Here is a 20,473-nt window from a genome sequence, read left to right on the forward strand (position 1 = left end):
GCGGAATTTGAACTCAGAACGTAGCGGCAGACGAAATACCACTAAGTATTTTGCCCGGCGTGCTAATGATTCTGCCAGCTCGCTGCCCTATAAGTTAATATAGAATAGGCATAGGCATGACTGTATGATTAAAAAGCTTATGAGTATGTTGCCAGTCAAGTAAAAAGACCCAAGTAGTATTGACATACTGCTTTGTCCCAGGTGGACACAATCATCATTATTTTAATGTCCACTTTTCAAAGCTTGCATAGGTTGGATGGAGATTAACTGAGATAGATTTTTTTTTCCATGGCTGGATACCTTCCTTGTCACGAAGCCATCCTTTCTAGTTACCATCCAAGCAAGGTAATATTTCCCCATTGTGCAGAATATCAGAAACTGTTGAGGCAAGTGAAATCGAAATCGATCAAAATCAATGGAAATTGTAGTTGTGATACCAGTGCCGGTGGCATGTAAGAGAGCCATCCGAACGTGGCCGTTGCCAGCGCCGCTCCGTCTGGTAGTTGTGATACCAGTGCTGGTGGCACGTAAGAGAACCATCCGAACGTGGCCGTTGCCAGAGCCGCACCGTCTGGTAGTTGTGATACCAGTGCCGGTGGCACATAAAAAGCACCAACCGATCGTGGCCATTGCCAGCCTCGTCTGGCATGTAAAAAGCACCCACTACACTCACGGAGTGGTTGGCGTTAGGAAGGGCATCCAGCTGTAGAAACACTGCCAGATCAGACTGGAGCCTGGTGCAGCCTCCTGGCTTCCCAGACCCCAGTTGAACCGTCCGACCAGTGCTAGCATGGAAAACGGACGTTAAACGATGATGATGATGATGATAAATAATAACAGGATGTCAAGACAAAGAAACACACACAATGGGTTTCTTTCAGTTTCCGTCTAACAGATCCACTCACAAGGATCTTCTGACCTAAGCCTATCTATAACAGAAGACACTTACCCAAGGTGCCACACAGTGGGGCTGAACCCGGAACCATCTGGTTAAAAGGCAAACCCTTTAACCACACGGCCACACCTATTAACGTCTTTAATAGTAATGTTTGAACTCATCATGACTACACTAGCAACAATTTCCGCAAGAAATTTTAAAACAAAAACACTTTCATTAATCGAAGCCAATAACAACAAGAACAACAACAATAAAAGACTAAACTACCTTCAATGACTCTGGAACTGTTGTGGTTACAATTATCTTTTTCTCTAGAGGAGACTTCAAAGAAGATACTGGACTACTTCCTTGACGACTATCATGTTTATGAATGAAACTTACAAGTTCCTGTAAGAAGAAGGAAGACAAAAACCAAAAAAACAAAAGTAAATAAATGGAAAAAAGAAATGATTTCTGTCAGCAATTAGTTAACGAGCACTTTAATGCAATAGACACAGAAAATGTCTGTTTGGACACAGAGTACGCCTATATATATTTATAAATATTCTTCATCAATATCATTTATGTTTTTACTGACAGGCGCAGGAGTGGCCGTGTGGTAAGTAGCTTGCTAACCAACCACATGGTTCCGGGTTCAGTCCCACTGCGTGGCATCTTGGGCAAGTGTCTTCTGCTATAGCCCCGGGCCGACCAATGCCTTGTGAGTGGATTTGGTAGACGGAAACTGAAAGAAGCCTGTCGTATATATGTATATATATATAAGTGTGTGTGTATATGTTTGTGTGTCTGTGTTTGTCCCCCCAGCATTGCTTGACAACCGATGCTGGTGTGTTTACGTCCCCGTCACTTAGCAGTTCGGCAAAAGAGATCGATAGAATAAGTACTGGGCTTACAAAGAATAAGTCCTGGGGTCGAGTTGCTCGATTAAAGGCGGTGCTCCAGCATGGCCGCAGTCAAATGACTGAAACACTGGACTTCAGTAAGAAAAAAAGATCAAGACACAAGGTTAGATGCTCTGATAATATGAATTGGTATGGTAAAATTAAGATTATGATGAAATTGTGAGACGAACTCTACATACCGTTCCTTTTGTGATGCTAGTGGAAATCGGGACCGGTGATCTTTTAGGTGGAGCTTTGGTTACCACAATGACATTAGGTCGGCTTACTAAAGACAGAAGAAAGAAAAAAATAATAAAAGTTAAAAATATAAAAGGACTGAAATTAAAAATTATAATCAGCAAAAAAAAAAAAAAAAAAAATAAAAAAACCCTCAAATTCTTAAATGACTAATATTTCAAATCAATAATTTCCAGGTCATGTGCAGTGTCCATTACCTAAATATTCAGTGTGTAACAAGTGAAATTTCAACACGTAGCTGAAATCATATTCTAAGCAGCCAGCATATTATTATTTGCTATACAGAAAGACGCAAGCATGGCTATGTGATTAACCCTTTCGTTACTGTATTTCTGTTGAGATGCTCTGTGTTTCTTTCAATTACTTTAAATATAACAAACAATTCAGTAAAATAACTTAGTTGTCATTAAGCTAGTGTCAGGAACATAAATTGTGACTAAGGTTTGGTGGAAAATTTTAACGGAAAACTTATGAAAACAAGACATTTGTATTCAGAACCAGAGCCGGTTTCAGCCGGGTTGGTAACGAAAGGATTAAGAAGCTTGCTTCCCAACTATGTGGTCCTGGGTTCAGTCCCTCTGCGCAAGTGTCTTCTACTATAGTCCTGGGTCAACCAAAGCTTTGCGAGTGGATTTGATGATAGATGGAATTTAAAAGAATTGGGGAAGGGGGTTCCCTTGTCTTCACATCACACGATGTTTGTAAATTAAGCGCATTGTATGTCACCAGCCTCCCGTGAAAAACATGCCTGGTTATGCGGAAACGTTACCATGATAAGAAATTGGTGAAGGTTAACAACAACAGGAAGGGCATCTGACCACAAGAAAATATCCCTCGACAAATTCTGCCTCGGCCCATGCAAGCAAGCATGGAAAATATGGGACATTAAGTAATGACGATAATGATGATGCTGACACAGCCACACAAGTATGCACATGCAAACGTACAGAACTTAGATCTAACATGAAAGGGTCAGACTTTCATTTCAACCTCCTGCGGCCCAAGAAAGAACCACAGAACAAAGCCATCATAAATAACCACAATTACCACTTCTACCAGTAATTTGGTTATTCCATTGATAGCAATGTTTCTCTACTGCGACAACACCTATTTCTTTTTTTCTACCCACAAGGGGCTAAACACAGAGAGGACAAACAAGGACAGACACACGGTTTAAGTCGATTATATCGACCCCAGTTGCATAACTGGTACTTATTTAATCAACCCCGAAAGGATGAAAGGCAAAGTCGACCTCGGCGGAATTTGAACTCAGAACGTAACGGCAGACGAAATACCTATTTCTTTACTACCCACAAAGGGCTAAATACAGAGAGAACAAACAAGGACAGACACACGGTTTAGGTCGATTATGTCGACCACAGTGCGTAACTGGTACTTATTTAATCGACCCCGAAAGGATGAAAGGCAAAGTCGACCTTGGCGGAATTTGAACTCAGAACGTAGCGGCAGACGAAATACCTATTTCTTTACTACCCACAAGGGGCTAAACACAGAGAGGACAAACAAGGACAGACACACGGTTTAAGTCGATTATATTTAATTGACCCTGAAAGGATGAAAGGCAAAGTTGACCTCAGCAGAATTTGAACTCGGAACGTAGCAACAGATGAAATACTGCTAAAAATTTCGCCCGGCGTGCTAACGTTTCTGCCAGCTCGCCGCCTGCTACAACACCACTGTCATGATCATCACCCTTTTAATACCCACTTTCCCATGTGTCAGACTGATCTTCTACTATCAGATGCCCTTTCTGTCACCAACCTGTACCTGTTTCCAAGCAAAGTAATATTTCTCCCATGACCAAACATGTTTTCAAGGACAACTGGAAATGAAAAGACGTTTGCATGATGGTGACATTTGTTTATAATTATCAGATGAAGTTAAGGCATGGAGATACCATCATCATCATCATCCTTTAATGTTCATTTTCCATGCTGGCATGGGTTGGACAGTTTGGCAAGCCAGAAAGCTGAACCAGGTTCCAGTCTGATTTGGCTTGGTTCCTATGGCTGGATGCCCTTCCTAACACCAACCACTTTACAGTGTGCAATGGGGGCTTTTAACATGGCACAAGCATAAATGAAAAGTTTTTTCAGTTTGTCTACCAAATCTATAGGTTTTGGTTGACTAAGGATTATAGCAGAAGACAGTGACCCTAAATACCACACAGTGGGATTGAACCCAAAACTACATAGTATACACAGACGCACACACACACACATAATCATCATCATCATCATCACTTAACGTCCGCTTTCCATGCTGGCATGGGTTGGACGGTTCAACTGGGGTCTGGGAAGCCAGAAGGCTGCACTAGGCCCAGTCTAATCTGGTAGTGTTTCTACAGCTGGATGCTCTTCCTAACGCCAACCACTCCGTGAGTGTAGTGGGTGCTTTTTACGTGCCAGACAGGGCTGGCAGACGGCCACGATCGGATGGTGCTTTTTACATGCCACTGGCACGGGGGCCAGACAAAGCTGGCAACGGCCACGGTAGCATGCGTTCACACACACACACACACAAACATGGTTCTTACTATACAGCCACAAATAAAGATAGCAACTTCACCCACAAAAACTAGAGCCAACAATAACGATTCTGTCAGTAATTTTGAGGGTAAGGGGCAAGTTGATTACACTGACCCCACTCACCCCCGAACTAACTCACAGCCCTATCAACAAGTACAGCAGCAGCAGCAACAAACTCTACCAAACACAAAAGAAAATAATTATTGGGGAAAAAAGGTGGTGGGGGAAAAAAAAAAAAGCATGATTGCGAACTAACCAGTTCCACCGGTGCTGGACTTGACTGCTGTTAGATGCAAAGTTTTGGGATTCACAGTCACTACGTTAGCTGTCTTTGTCGTTGTAATCACCTTCCCACCTGGAGCATTGATGTTCAGGATTTTGCTGTTGCCTGCTTGGCTCACTGCCGCAAAGTGGAATGGAAAAAAAAAAGCGGTAGGGGGGGAAAAAGAAAAAAGGAAAATAAATTTTAAAAAAGGGAGAAAAATAAAGACAAGGGAGACACAGGTATAGAGTGTGAGACAAAGAGGAAAATAAATAATAGAAAATTACTTTCTGGTGGAATTTGTACCATTTTGCTTTTATTTATATTTTCAACCCTTTAGCATTAACCCTTTCGTTACTGTATTTATTTTGAGATGCTCTGTGTTTCTTTCTATTACTTTAAATATAACAAAGAATTTAGTTAAATAACTTCGTTATCATTCAGCTAGTGTCAGGAACAGAAATTGTGACTAAGGTTTGGTGGAAGATTTTAATTCAAAACTCATGAAAACAAGATATTTGTACTACAGAGCCAGAGGCAGTTTCAGGTGGGTTAGTATCAAAAGGGTTAAATTGATCATTTGTTAACCCTTTTGTTACCATATTTCTGTTGAGATGCTCTGTGTTTCTCTCAATTACTTTAAATATAACAAAGAATTTTGTAAAATAACTTTGTTATCAATCAACTAGTGTTAGGAACATAAATTGTGACTAAGGTTTGGTGGAAGATTTTAATTCAAAACTTATGAAAACAAGACATTTGTACTCAGAGCCAAATGTCAGTTTCAGCCGGTTTGGTAACGAAAGGGTTAAAATTACTCTGTCAAATGTAATGTTTATTTATTTGCATTGTTTTTGAATTAATTATGCATTACCTTTTGTACCTTCAAGATTTCCACGATGTGACTGTTTATTTTTAGAATGACATTGTGGGGCAGATATATGAGGGGCCAGATATGGCAGGTTTGACAATAAAACAGGCAGAATATCTGGGCCAGATACAACTGGTTTAAATTGCTAACAAGTTAAATATGGAGTGGTTGTATACTGTCAACATAATGTGACAGTCGCCGTAAGGGAATTACACCACCGCTGTTTAGCCCTAGGAAGCATCGACGCTTCCTGTTGGCTTTGACACATTTCCTGTGTCCTTATATTTGCGAAGGGGAGACAAGCACCCCCACAGGCTAGGATTCACACCTGAAGACATGCATGTTTTTGGGTCTTACCCGTCACCAGTCCAGGATATTGAGCCCTGCTGGCTGAGATGCCTGTCTAGCCTTCGCAAATATATATATATATATTAACAGTGAAATCTATTCACTGGTCACCATAATAATAATAATAATAATTGTGTACAGTGCTCAGGTGCACTACAACTCATCTAAAGTGTATATATAATCAGGTGTAGTTTCGGCAGATTTCGGAAAGCATGAGGGCCTTAAAGGATGCAGTGTCATGGCAGTCAACAACTGACGCAGGCAGTTTATTCCATGCTTCAGCAACTCTGAGCGTGAAAAAATGTTTCCAAAAGTCATGGGAGCCGTGTTGTTTTCTGACTTTGTAGGCATGTCCACGTGTGTTAGTAGAAATATTGAATTCAATATTTCTAAAGTTAAATACGGTTTCCGGGTCTGACATGAGACCATTGGAATTTCAAATTCAAACTTGCTAATCCTGTCAATTATGAAGAAATGATTATCTCCATGTGTTAAATTTCTTTTTGTACTTTTGTGTAAAAACCAAAGAAGCTATTACACTTAGATTTTTAATTTTTTCAAAAGAAAAAAAGTCAAAGTTGCATGGTTTTTGTAAAGACATCAAACAAAAAGAAACTATGATTCATACATGGGACGCTGCAAATCTCTGCATTCTATGTTAATAACCCAAGACTGGGACTACCTATTTCTTTACTACCTACAAGGGGCTAAACACAGAGAGGACAAAGACAGACAAATGGATTAAGTTGATTATATCGACCCCAGTGCATAACTGGTCCTTATTTAATCGACCCTGAAAGGATGAAAAGCGAAGTCGACCTCGGTGAAATTTGAACTCAGAACGTAACGGCAGATGAAATACCTATTTCTTTACTACCCAAAAGGGGCTAAACATAGATAGGACAAACAAAGACAGACAAATGGATTAAGTAGATTATATCAACCCCAGTGCATAACTGGTACTTATTTAATCGACCACGAAAGGATGAAAGGCGAAGTCGACCTCGGTGAAATTTGAACTCAGAACGTAACGGCAGATGAAATACCTATTTCTTTACTACCCAAAAGGGGCTAAACATAGATAGGACAAACAAAGACAGACAAATGGATTAAGTAGATTATATCAACCCCAGTGCATAACTGGTACTTATTTAATCGACCACGAAAGGATGAAGGCGAAGTCGACCTCGGTGAAATTTGAACTCAGAACGTAACGGCAGATGAAATACCTATTTCTTTACTACCCAAAAGGGGCTAAACATAGATAGGACAAACAAAGACAGACAAATGGATTAAGTAGATTATATCAACCCCAGTGCATAACTGGTCCTTATTAATCGACCACGAAAGGATGAAAGGCGAAGTCGACCTCGACGAAATTTGAACTCAGAACGTAACGGCAGATGAAATACCTATTTCTTTACTACCCACAAGGGGCTAAACATAGATAGGACAAACAAAGACAGACAAATGGATTAAGTAGATTATATCAACCCCAGTGCATAACTGGTCCTTATTTAATCGACCACGAAAGGATGAAAGGCGAAGTCGACCTCGACGAAATTTGAACTCAGAACGTAACGGCAGATGAAATACGGCTAAGCATTTCGCCCGGCATGCTAACAATTCTGCCAGCTCGCCGCCTTGTGGAAGCTGAACCTTTCAGATGAAATAACAAAGGACCGAGGCACCTGACACCTGGCTGTACTCAAAGAGACCCGTACCCTGCAGCAGAAGTGTTAAGACTGACCCTTCTGCTGGTGTAAGGGACTTGTAGCACTGCCACATAAAAACACCCAAGTGGGGCACCTGTGTGGCGTCACATATAAGTGTTTATGCGGTGCCGTGTGAAAGTGTCTGTGCAGAATCACATGGAAGTGCCTGTGTGGTAGCACATAAAACCACCCAGCACCACTCTGTAAACCGATGCTAAATGATGATGTATCCAAGACTGGTTGCTGGCAGAATTTCCTATCTCCCTCCAGATCTGCCCATCACTATTAATATCAATGATCACCCATATCTTGCATAGCGTACTTTATTCTCAGCCCTTCTTCACCATGTCCCCATATCTGAAATACTTCGAAAAATCTGTCCCTTGATGCCCATTCTTTAACTGCCAACAGTGACCCATAGATGTCCAGGCTGAATACTGACCACATCAATCTCCACCAAATCTATCATCTTATCAACTATTATTTCTACAAAATCTTTAAGGTTGCCTTAGAGCAGGGGTTCTCAACCATTTTTTTTTTTTATCAATGGACCCTTTTAATTACTGATTTATTCTGGTGGACCCCCATAGACATTCAATATTTAAAAACTCATTTTATAGAAACTTCTTTCAAAATTCCTATTTCGCTTTTCACACATTAACTTGTGTAAGTTGAACTGTGTAAGGTGTTAGAGAAAGAAGCCTGTTCCTTGCAATACAAACCAATACATACATCTAAAGCAAAATTTTTCAGGGGCCCTTAACCCTTTTGTTACTGTATTTATTTTGAGATGCTCTGTGTTTCTTTCAATTATTTTAAATATAACAAAGAATTTAGTAACATAATTTAATTATCATTAAGCTGGAGTTAGGAACATAAATTGTGACTAAGGTTTGGTGGAAGATGTTAATGAAAAACTTATGAAAACAAGACATTCGTACTACAGAGCCAGAGCCGGTTTTGGCCGGGTTGGTAACAAAAGGGTTAAAATATTATTGTAGGTTTCCAATTTACTATTTTGTAGCACAGACCCCCAAGAATCTTATATGGTCCTCAGTTGAGAACCAGTGCCTTACAGATACATAAAGCCAAAAGGAGGATTGTACCTTCAGCTCTGAAACACTAAAGCAAGGATCTGATTGTTGTACACTTTTAGAGAGAGAGAAAAGAAAAACTAAGATTCACATGCAGAGCACTGTACAAACTTGTCTTGCCTTAGTCTCAGTACACTTATTGGAGTCATAGGGGTGCCAATGTAGTATACAATGTACCTTGGGAAGTATGAGCGACACTATTTCAGCATCCCTACATAACACAGAACTACATAACACCAGAACTACATAACACCACAGAACTACATAACACCACATAAACCTGTCTTGCCCTGGACCCACGGCACTTGATGGAGGTGATAGGAGCACCATTGAGGCATAAAGCATGACTGGACACTATATTATAGTGACCCTAGAAAGATGACCTCCAGCTTCTCCCAATTTAATCTACACCACATCACCTATAGATATCACCTCAAACTCAAGAGCGTATTTCTCTCCAGGATGTGCAAGATGAGATTTTGTGAATCTTTTCGGTTTGACCGGCAGTTTTTTAAAATAATTTCCACGTAACTAAACACTTTTAAACTTTGTATACTGGTAGAATGTGTTTATAAAACATTTTTTTCTCTTGGCTTTATTGAGACAATTCTATAGTTTGTAAGATATTTGCTGGTTTTTTTTCTTTCAATTTCTGCAATTTCAACCAATCAATGGCATCTATTGAGGTGAAAACATTCTGTGCTGTATGAATATGTCCCTCGTTTAAGAAACAGATTGGGTTTATTTACATTTCTGAAGAAAAAAGATACCCTTCCCCCCACCCCTAAACCTTACCCTAAAACAGATTGAAATACAATAGATCGATAATAGGGTCATAATTATGGGTGACAATTTCATATGACACCACTAGAAAAAACTGCCGTTCAAACCGAAGAGATCCGATTTTGCGTGTACCAACTTTGAAACAGAGCACAGTCCTGTGTTCTGCATAAGTTCACAGACACGCATCATGCAGGCTTGACCACCAGGATTGAACATTTCCACAGGATTACATGGGGAAGAAGCACAGTGGCCCATGAATTTTAGTTGTCTTTGTTTGACATTCTTGGTATTTGAACTCAAGGCGGTGAGCTGGCAGAAACGTTAGCACGCCGGGCGAAATGCTTAACGATATTTCGTCTGCGTTACGTTGTGAGTTCAAATTCCGCCAAGATCGACTTTGCCTTTCATCCTTTCGGGGTCGATAAATTAAGTACCAGTTACGCACTGGGGTCGATGTAATTGACTTAATACCTATGTCTGTCCTTGTTTGTCCCCTCTGTGTTTAGCCCCTTGTGGGTAATAAAGAAATAGGTATTTAAACTCAAGATATAACCACATAACACAAGGCGTGTCATCTGACAGACCACCAGTTCTGCTAATCAACTGCTAGCATATCACCAAAAAAAGGGGTCACAAAAGTAGTTATAGACAGAATGGAACAATAAATCTGGGTCCTGCAAATGCAAATTTTAGATGGGATCGATGCCCCTACAGCCCTACATAACTAAGCACTGAATAGTAAACAAGGTCTGAAATCAAGACTATGTGAGCCTAGTAATTAAGGTACCTTGTTTCTTAATTTGCTAATTTGTAGTCTTTATTGAGATAGAAAGAAAGTTAAAAAGACAGAGTGTTGATGAAATACCTGAAATAGTGGAGACAGGCCTAGTCACCATAGAAACTGTAGTGGCAGTAGTAGTTGTAGAGACTCCACTAACGACTACCACTGGTGTCCCAGATTGGGTTGGCTTGGGTAATATTTTACTACCAGTGGGTGGGACACTCTGGGTTATTATCTTCATGCCTAGGGATAAATGGACAAATAAATAAATATTAGATAAAATATAAAGAGAGGTTTTGGTAGAATTCTGAACCCCTTGTAACATTTAAAAAAATTTGGGGGAATTAGCAGAAAATTGTTGTGAAGTTGTGTTCTACACACAGGAATCCATATGATTATGAACAAAAAAAATTTCTTTTTTTGTGATTTAAGGGTGATTTAGCTGTTATTTTTAGAATTCTGGTTTAAGCACCCTGTGACAGGAAGGACCTCCCGTAAAAAGAAACAAAAAAAAAAAAACTGCCCCCAATAAACTCCATTCAAACCCATGCAAGCATGGAAAACTTGATATTAAAATGATGAAGACAGAGAAAGGAACAGAAATGGTCAGAGACAGTAACTATGGTTATGTAACTATCATCATTTAGCATCCGCTTTCCATGCTAGCATGGGTTGGACGGTTCAACTGGGGTCTGGGAAGCCAGAAGGCTGCACCAGGCCCAGTCTGATCTGGCAATGTTTCTACAGCTGTATGCCCTTCCTAACGCCAACCACTCCGAGAGTGTAGTGGGTGCTTTTTACATTCCAGACGGGGCTGGCAAACGGCCACGGTTGGATGGCGCTTTTTACGTGCCACCGGCACGGGGGCCAGGCGAGGCTGGCAACGGCCACGGTTGGATGGTGCTTTTTACGTGCCACCGGCACGGGGGCCAGGCGAGGCTGGCAACGGCCACGGTTGGATGGTGCTTTTTACGTGCCACCGGCACGGAGGCCCGTCGGGGCGGCGCTGGCAACGGCCACGTTCGGATGGTTCGCTTACGTGCCACCGACACTGGTATCACAGCTGCAATTTCCATTGATGTTATAACTAATAATTTACAAATTTACAACCCCACCACCACTGCACATACACACACTACACACAAAGAGAAAAGAATCACGTATGTATACGCATTGGCACAATAGCTTACCTCCTTCATGCTTAATCTGGATCGCTGACTTCGTGTTTGGTTTTATTTGGATACTCTGTACAGACTGGTTTCCTTGGGGAGAATGTAATGGTTGCTGGCCAACAGGGATCACAACGCCAGGTTTTTGACCAAACTGTGAAAATACCAAGAGGAGCACTACAGTAAGAGACAACATGCAAAATACAACATTTACTGATATGACTGGCACTTTATTTCTTTCTCTCTCCATCCTCTGATATGCACGTCAAAGCCAAATAGCTGTCTTTGTAATTCATCAACCATTTAGCATTCAGATTACCCTGTCAAATGTCATGTTTATTTATTCACACTGTTTTCAATTAATTATGTGTTACCTTGTAGCTCTGAGGTTTCAATAATGTGATTGCTTATTTTTAGAATGACACAGGTGGGTGGGTCTGAGAGGCCAAATCTGGCCTCTTTTGGCGTAAAACAGGTAGAATATTTGAGCCAGATATGTCCATTCAAAGGGTTAAGTGTTTATATATTTGTAAATTGTTAAATAATTTAACTGCAGTGAAGCCTTTCAGTGTTCTTCTGCAACCTGTTCACAGGTACTTAGTTAAAATAATAATAATGATAACAAACAATTTAATCAAATATTAAGAGAGAGAGAAAAAAGATTATAAGCAAATAAATAAAATAGTTTACCTGAGGGAGCTTCTGTCTTGGAACTGATTTTGGTCTGGGTTTAGAAATGTTTATAGATGATGGTAAAAATGCTGCAGAAGGAGTACCAAGAACAGCCGTTGTATTTGTTGCTGCAAACAAAATGGAAATTTCTATTCAGAGAGAGAGGGAGAGAGAGAAGGAAGATAAAGAGAAAAAAAGATGATTCAAGAGAAATGAAAAATGATGTCCAAACTTGTTCAGTTAGCACTAATTCAAAATTGATCACCCAATATCAATGACGAGAGTCTAGCAAAATCACTAGCACACCAGGCAAAATGCTTAGTGGCGTTTCGCCTGTCTCTATGTTCTGAGTTCAAGTTCCACCAATGTTGACTTTGCTTTTCATCTCTTCAGAGGGTTGATAAAGTAAGTACCAGTTGAACACTAGGGTCAACGTAATTGACTTACATCTCTCTCTCCCTGGGGGCCTTGTGCCAAAATTTGATCCCAATATTCTTACTTCCATATATGATGCAAGACAGAGATGCGTACATGATAGAAATGAACAGAACAACTGAAGTAGTCAGTGTAGGAATAAGAAAAATACCGAAGTATTTGAGTTATAAGGCAAGCAGCTAGAATTCAGGTAAGCAGGGCCCTGGGGTAAATGATGCCCTAGGTGAATCAAATTTTAAACGTCTCCACCCGCTTCCACAGGGTGGGGTGGCATGCGAAGTGAGCCCAACAAGCTGGGGATTTCCCAAAGAAAGGTTTTAGAAATATGAATAAACAAAGGAGCTATTTGAAGTCATTTGTAAAGGAAAATTTTAAAATTTATTTCTTAAAAATCAATGAAATATGTACAACAAGAGCACTCAGAGAGTGCAAACCTCTACCAAGACAACACCACCAGCCTCTCAACAATTAGCCAGAGATGATTTTTTAAAAGGAGAATATCTGAAATAAATTCGACTGGTCTCACACACGAGAACACTAAAAATGAACCAGGCCACTCTCAAAAATTAAGTAAAATAAAAGGAAAAATAATCCAAGATCCTTGTTCGATATCAGTTCGATCCTAAAATCTAATTAGTTTGTGCCAGTCATGAGGCCAAACATCCCTGAAAATTTCATCCGAATCCATCCAGTGGTAGATCCAGCCCTGGGTACAAGATAGCACATAACACATAGAAGATCACTTTCAGAGCACCAGGATTGTGATTGCCGGGCCTCGATATTTCCTAATGGCCTTGTGGTTTTTGTCAACAACCAAACATCTATCCATCCATTTTCCCTATCCACCACTCTTGGGAGAGTTGTGGGTGTAGAATTCTCAGATACCTCCTCTACAGGGTCCTATCAGAAGCAACCCCACCATTGCACTTTCCTGACTGACTGAAACTATGGGCTTTTCACTATTACAAAAATATTAAATGTTTGCAAGTCTTTCTCCAAGACACTTTTTAGTCGATCTCTCTCTCTCTCTCTCTCATATACACACACACATTCCTGTTCGCTTTATTATACAGAAAAAAAAACAAGTTAACCCTTTCGTTACTGTATTCATTTTGAGATGCTCTGTGTTTCTTTCAATTACTTTAAATATAACAAAGAATTTAGTAAAATAACTTAGTTATCATTCAGCTAGTGTTGGGAACATGAATTGTGACTAAGGTTTGGTGGAAGATTTTAATTCAGAACTTACGAAAACAAGACATTTGCACTCAGAGCCAGAGCCGGTTTCAGCCGGGTTGGTAACGAAAGGGTTAATAAAAAAAAAGACACTGATAGAGCAATCAGCATATAAATACTGCAGAAACTCACAGGTAGACTTTGAAGACGTATTTGATGTAGTGACCACAGTGATGATGTTTCCAAGGTTACCGTTAGAGATGGAAACACTTCCAGGACTTGTGTTTGTGCTGGGCATCACAATGGACATCTTTGGATGACCACTTCCACTGGTCGTCATTGTTGGGATTGTTTTAACAAGAGGCAAAGAAATGGACTTTGGTAATACATTGGGGCCAGTGCTCGAACCAGAACCAGAAGTGGACACCAATATCACCTGTAGGAATGGGAAAAAATAAAAAATTAGTCCTCCAAGAACATAGAATGTTCTAAAAAGAAATGGTACCCTCTCTCTCTTTTGGAGAGGCACAAGCACCTACATGCACACATACACACACGGCAGTAACTTCCACCTACCGAATTCAATCACAAAGCTTCGGTCGGCTCGGGGCTATAGCAGAAGACACCTGCCCAAAGCGCCACGCAGTGGGACTGAACCCGAAACCATGTAGCTAGGAAGCAAGCTCCCTAACCACACAACCATTCTAAAATGGCCTGATATATATTTCCAACAGCTAAGTGAAGTCAACATCATCATCCACATTGTTGTTTTAACATTTACTTTTTCACACCTGCATGGGTCAGACGGAATTTGATAAGGCAAATTTCCTTGGCTGGATTCTCTTCTTGTCATCTACTGTTACCTGTTTCTCAGCAAAGGTAATATTTCACCATGGAAAACAGGAATTGCAAGGCATTACCTGTATGACAATGATGCCCTTTTACAATCATCACATGGAGTGGAAACAGGAGTACACACAATACACATGTACGATGAACTAAGTGGCACTATTGTAGACACAAATTAGCATAAATGTAGATAATGCCGCAATTGATCGACATCAATGGAATTTGTAGCTGTGATACCAGTGCCGGTGGCACATAAAAGAACCATCCGAACGTGGCTGTAGCCAGCGCCGCCCTGACTGGCCTCCGTGCTGGTGGCACGTAAAAAGCACCATCCGATTGTGACCGTTTGCCAGCCTCGTCTGGTCTCCGTGCTGGTGGCACGTAAAAAGCACCATCCGATTGTGGCCGTTTGCCAGCCTCGTCTGGTCTCCGTGCCGGTGGCACGTAAAAAGCACCATCCGATTGTGACCGTTTGCCAGCCTCGTCTGGTCTCCGTGCCGGTGGCACGTAAAAAGCACCATCCGATTGTGGCCGTTTGCCAGCCTCGTCTGGTCTCCATGCCGGTGGCACGTAAAAAGCACCCACTACACTCACGGAGTGGTTGGCGTTAGGAAGGGCATCCAGCTGTAGAAACCCTGCCAGATCAGACTGGAGCCTGGTGCAGCCTTCTGGCTTCCCAGACACCAGATGAACCGTCCAACCCATGCTAGCATGGAAAGTGGACACTAAACGATGATGATGATGAAGAAAAGCTAAGTTTCACAATCATACATCTCTGTGCTTGTACATACATAAACATTTCTCTCTAAGCTAAAAAAAAAGAGTAATGTCCTTACTTTTTGGGTCTGCGTTGCAACAGCACTGGTGTTCTGGTTTCTCGTCTGAGAGTTCTTGCTGATGGTGATCTTGACGGGAGACATACCTTGCAGGGTGTTCGATGACGTTGAAGAGGAGGCGGATGCAGTGGTGGCACGGGGTGTCTGGGTTCCGGCACAGACCGAACTTATATTATCCACCGACATGCTTCTTTTCTTCCGACTGCACGTTTCTTCTTCATCTTCAGGAATAACACCCCCTTGTAAAAAGATAACAGAAGTAATATTGGTTAACATAAACAAACAACAACATCATCATCGTTTAGCATCTGCTTTCCATGCTGGCATGGGTTGGACGGTTCAACTTGGGTCTGGGAAGCCAGAAGGCTGCACCAGGCCCAGTCTGATCTGGCAATGTTTCTACAGCTGGATGTTGCCCTTCCTAATGCCAACCACTCCATAAGTGTAGTGGGTGCTTTTTACGTGCCAGTTGAGGCTGGCAAACGGCCACGATTGGATGGTGCTTTTTACGTGCCATGTTTTATCTTTTCATTAGCTTCAGTCATTAGACTGCAAGCATGTTGGGGCAACCCCTCGAAGGGCCTTTTAGAGGAATGTATCAACCCTAGTAGTTATATTTCTTCTAAGCATGGCACTTATTTTCTCAGTCTCTTTTCCTGAACTGCTATATTACAGGGATGTAAACAACACTAACACAACACTAACACACATAATGCTGTTCCTCTAAATGGAAACCTTACCTGTCATTGTGGTTTTGTGGCACAAAGCAAAGCTGGCCTTGCCATCCACCCCCAGAAAACACATATCAAATGATCCACAAGCACTCGAGCAAACTGAGTCCTCAAATTGTTCCATTTACCAAAATGGTCTGTTTGGCACCAGCGGGCCTCAAGAGACCCATTTGTGTCCATAGAACATGGTTACCACTTCAGTTCAGTTCCACTACATGGTACCTTGGGCTGACCACAGCCTTGTGAGTAGATTTGGTAAACAGAAACTGAAAGAAGCCCATCATGCGTATGTATGTGTTTGATCTATCCCCCCACCGATTGACAACCTGTGCTGGTATGTTTATACCCCTGTAACTTAGCAATTCAGCAAAAAAACTGATAGAATAAGCACCAGGCTTTAAAAAAACAAAAAACGATATAGGGTTGATACATTCAACTAAAAATTCTTCGAGATGATGCCCCAGCATGGTCGCAGTCGAATGACTAAAACAAGTAAAAGATAAAAATCACATCAATGAAATCTCAAAGCTACAAGATAATGTATGCTTAATTCAAAGCAATCACCATCATCTTCATCATTTAACATCTGCCTTCCATGCTGGCATGGGTTGGACAGATTGACAGGCGCTCGCCAGGCAGAAGACAGCATCAGACTGTCTGTTTTGGCATGGTTTTTACAGCTGGATACCCTTCCAAACACTGACCACCCCAAAGAGTGGACTGACTGCTTTTTACATGGTACCAGCACAGGTGAGGTCAGTTTTGGCATGTTTTTTTACAGGTGAATACCCTTCCAAACACCAACCACCCCAAAGAGTGGACTGACTGCTTTTTACATGGTACCAGCACAGGCGAGGTCAGTTTTGGCATGGTTTTTACAGCTGGATGCCCTTCCAAATGCCAACTATTTCACAGTGTAGACTGGATGCTTTTTACAATGTCAATAAATAAGCATTACAATTGACCGAGTAATCTGAATGCTAAAGGATTAATTAATCGCCTGACTGGCCCCCGTGCCGGTGGCACATAAAAAGCACCCACTACACTCTCAGAGTGGTTGGGATATTAGGAAGGGCATCCAGCTGTAGAAACTCTGCCAGATCAAGATTGGAGCCTGGTGCAGCCATCTGGTTTGCCAGCCCTCAGTCAAAATCGTCCAACCCATGCTAGCATGGAAAGTGGACGTTAAATGATGATGATGATGATGATTGTTTTGAATTAATCATGCATTATCTTACAGCTTTGAAATTTAAGTGATATGATTGTATAGTTTTAGAACAAGATTGTGGAGTAGGTGTGAGAGGTTAGATCTGGCCAGTTTAAATGCTAAAGAGTTAACTGGGTTGTAAAGGGAAAGAAGGTGGAGCTAGCCCTGGAACTGTTTTTGATACGAATCAATAATAAATGGTGAGGTTGTGTTGACCACACGTGGAGAAATGAGAGGAGAGGAAAAATTATAATAAGGCAGAATGCTAAATTGAAAGTAAATTTGAATAAAAATGGAACCTGGTGCAGCCATCTGGTTCGCCAGCCCTCAGTCAAAATCGTCCAACCCATGCTAGCATGGAAAGCGGACGTCAAACGATGATGATGATGATATGCAAGAAAGCGTTTTGCATATGAAAAGAAAAAGGGGAAGAGATATTGACTTACAATCTTTGTTACCAGTGTGCATAGGATTGGGCATTGCAGCATTCTTCTCCACTTGTAGGTTAACTGCTTGGTTAGCAGTGACAGTGAAAGCCGTCTGTGGGACTAAGCGAGGCATCAGGGGGATAAGACGCCGGCCTTCAATCAGCCAGTCAGCATCCGTACTTGGCCCACACATTCTGAAATACAAGGAGGAAAAGTTAAGTTAAGTTAATTTTTTGGCTCAAAAAGCAAAAAAGCAAGGCCATGGAGTTATGTACAGGGAGGGTGTTCATGCAAAGAGTTCAGGCCATTTCTGGTCAAGAGAGACTTTGAACCGAGCGGTCGTCGGCATCTTCACTATCTCGTCCGGCAGCTTATTCCACGGAACCGCAACCCGGACGGAGAAAGCCCCTCTCCTTCGATTGAGATGAAATCGTCGCAGATAGAGTTTTTTTGGAGTGACCCCCGCAGCCGGCGCTCTGGAGCAGGAGTGAAGAACAGCTCTTTCGAGGGGTTACACTTTCCAACTAATTACAAAACAATAATGGTGGCAGCAGCTGCTGTTACTGCAAAAGTTAAGACCGATTCTTCTCTCAGATCATCATAGTCATCATTGCCAAATTTATTTCACGTGTTTGAAATTGCGGGGCTTTTGGATTATTTGCTGACCGAGAACTCAAACTCCATTGTTCGTAGCCCACTGTTTATCAATTACAAACTGTTACAGAGTATAAATGTTCCCGCAGACAGACAGTTGTGTACTCATATACATATATATATATACACACACTACATATATACAATTACATAAATAAATACACTCACATACATAAATTTGCTCACAAAGCATTGGTCAGCTCAGGACCACAGTGGAACATGTCGAGTGAGATGGAGCCCCAAACCAAGAGGTTGAGAAACAAAATTCTTAACCACACATCCATGCCTACTCCTATCCAGTGCATCTGCCTATCATATGTATGTATGTATGTCATACATACTATCAGATGTTGTTACACATCAGCTGGTCACAATGCGCTTCGCATTGTTTTAGCCTTGAAATGACGCCACCCTGCTGGCTAAGCGAGCAGGCCAATAGAAGAGAGAGTGAGAGAAAGTTGCGGCGAAAGAGTACAGCAGGGGTCGCCACCACCCCGAGCCAGAGCCTCGTGGAACTTTAGGTGTTTTCGCTCAATAAACACACACAATGACCGGTCTGGGAATCGAAACCGTGATCCTCTGACCGTGAGTCCGCTGCCCTAACCACTGGGCCATTGTGTCTCCAGATATATATATATATAATACATGTATGTGTGTATTGGATTGGAGATGAACACTGATGCTCCGTGTGATAGACTTGATAATTGTTACAGGCTTCTTTAACATGAAACCAATGCTAGCTTTATCCCATAAATACAGACTCTTTAGCCATCAATACAGTATGGTCCAGTGGTTAGGGCAGTGGACTCGCGGTCGTAGGATCGCGGTTTCGATTCCCAGACCGGGCATTGTGAGTGTTTATTGAGCGAAAACACCTAAAGCTTCACAAGGCTCCTGCAGGGGGTGGTGGTGAACCCTGCTGAACTCTTTCACCACAACTTTCTCTCACTCTTTCTTCCTGTTTCTGTTATACCTGTATTTCAAAGGGGCCAGCCGTGTCACACTCTGTGTCACGCTGAATCTCCTCGAGAACTATGTTAAGGGTACACGTGTCTGTGGAGTGCTCAGCCACTTGCACGTTAATTGCACGAGCAAGCTGTTCCGTTGATCGTATCAGCTGGGGCCCTCATCGTTGTAACCGACGGAGTGCTCCTAAAAATTGAGCACCCATTCTCATTGTTTGATATTTACTTGGTTATGTACCTAAGTAGAAAGATAGATAGATAGCTAACTAGATAGATAGATAGATAGACAGGAAGGCAGGCAGATAGACAGACATGATATACTCACTTATCTGCTATTGTTGCTAACTGTTCATCGTTGACAGCTCTTCGCACCTCAGCACGGTGCCGCTCTGTAGATATGCTGCAATAAGGAAATGACATTCATGAATAGGAATACATCTTCAAGGAACAGTTAGGAATACAAGAATTATTATATTTCAAATAGCAAAACCAAAAACACAACACAATAACAAAACAAGAATCAACACTGGTTTGGCACAAACCTCAAAGCATGCTGTAGGTCTTTGAGTATCTTTTTCTTATCTTTGGTGAGAATTCCTTGTGCTCTGAATGCAGAGATGAGGGAAGAGTAGGCTTCAAGCTCCAGGCGGCGTAAAATCCGTTTAGACTCATCCCGAGATAAGTCCAGTAACAATGGCCACATACTGTCACCAGCTGCTGCCACCTGGTGCAGGTTACTGAAAGTTTGGATGGAACATCATGAGAGCTTTAGGAAACAAATGAAAAAAAAAAAAAAGATAATTTATATAAAAATTAAAATGAAACAATGCACAGTACATAACAGCATAATAATATTTTTAAAAATTTCACGTTTTTAATACTAAATGTTTAAACACCTTTTAAGTTCCTTC

General features: G+C 41.4%; 1 protein-coding gene across 1 annotated transcript in view; it reads right to left on the reverse strand.

Annotated features, from left to right (window-relative positions):
- LOC115222068 (putative GPI-anchored protein pfl2) overlaps positions 1 to 20,473 on the reverse strand; it is a gene marked incomplete at its 3' end in the record, with an annotated part of 63,568 nt that overhangs the window by 20,431 nt on the left and 22,664 nt on the right. The window contains exons 2-12 of the mRNA XM_036511194.1: positions 20,105 to 20,328; positions 19,888 to 19,962; positions 17,962 to 18,137; positions 15,578 to 15,816; positions 14,085 to 14,328; positions 12,300 to 12,409; positions 11,631 to 11,763; positions 10,525 to 10,683; positions 4,843 to 4,986; positions 1,980 to 2,065; positions 1,166 to 1,285 (exon numbers count right to left, since the gene is read on the reverse strand). Of these exons, the coding sequence (XP_036367087.1) occupies positions 1,166 to 1,285; positions 1,980 to 2,065; positions 4,843 to 4,986; positions 10,525 to 10,683; positions 11,631 to 11,763; positions 12,300 to 12,409; positions 14,085 to 14,328; positions 15,578 to 15,816; positions 17,962 to 18,137; positions 19,888 to 19,962; positions 20,105 to 20,265 (1,647 nt within the window). The remainder of the gene's footprint in view (positions 1 to 1,165; positions 1,286 to 1,979; positions 2,066 to 4,842; positions 4,987 to 10,524; positions 10,684 to 11,630; positions 11,764 to 12,299; positions 12,410 to 14,084; positions 14,329 to 15,577; positions 15,817 to 17,961; positions 18,138 to 19,887; positions 19,963 to 20,104; positions 20,329 to 20,473) is intronic.

Source organism: Octopus sinensis, linkage group LG19 (assembly GCF_006345805.1).
Source record: "Octopus sinensis linkage group LG19, ASM634580v1, whole genome shotgun sequence".
NCBI lineage: Eukaryota > Metazoa > Mollusca > Cephalopoda > Octopoda > Octopodidae > Octopus > Octopus sinensis.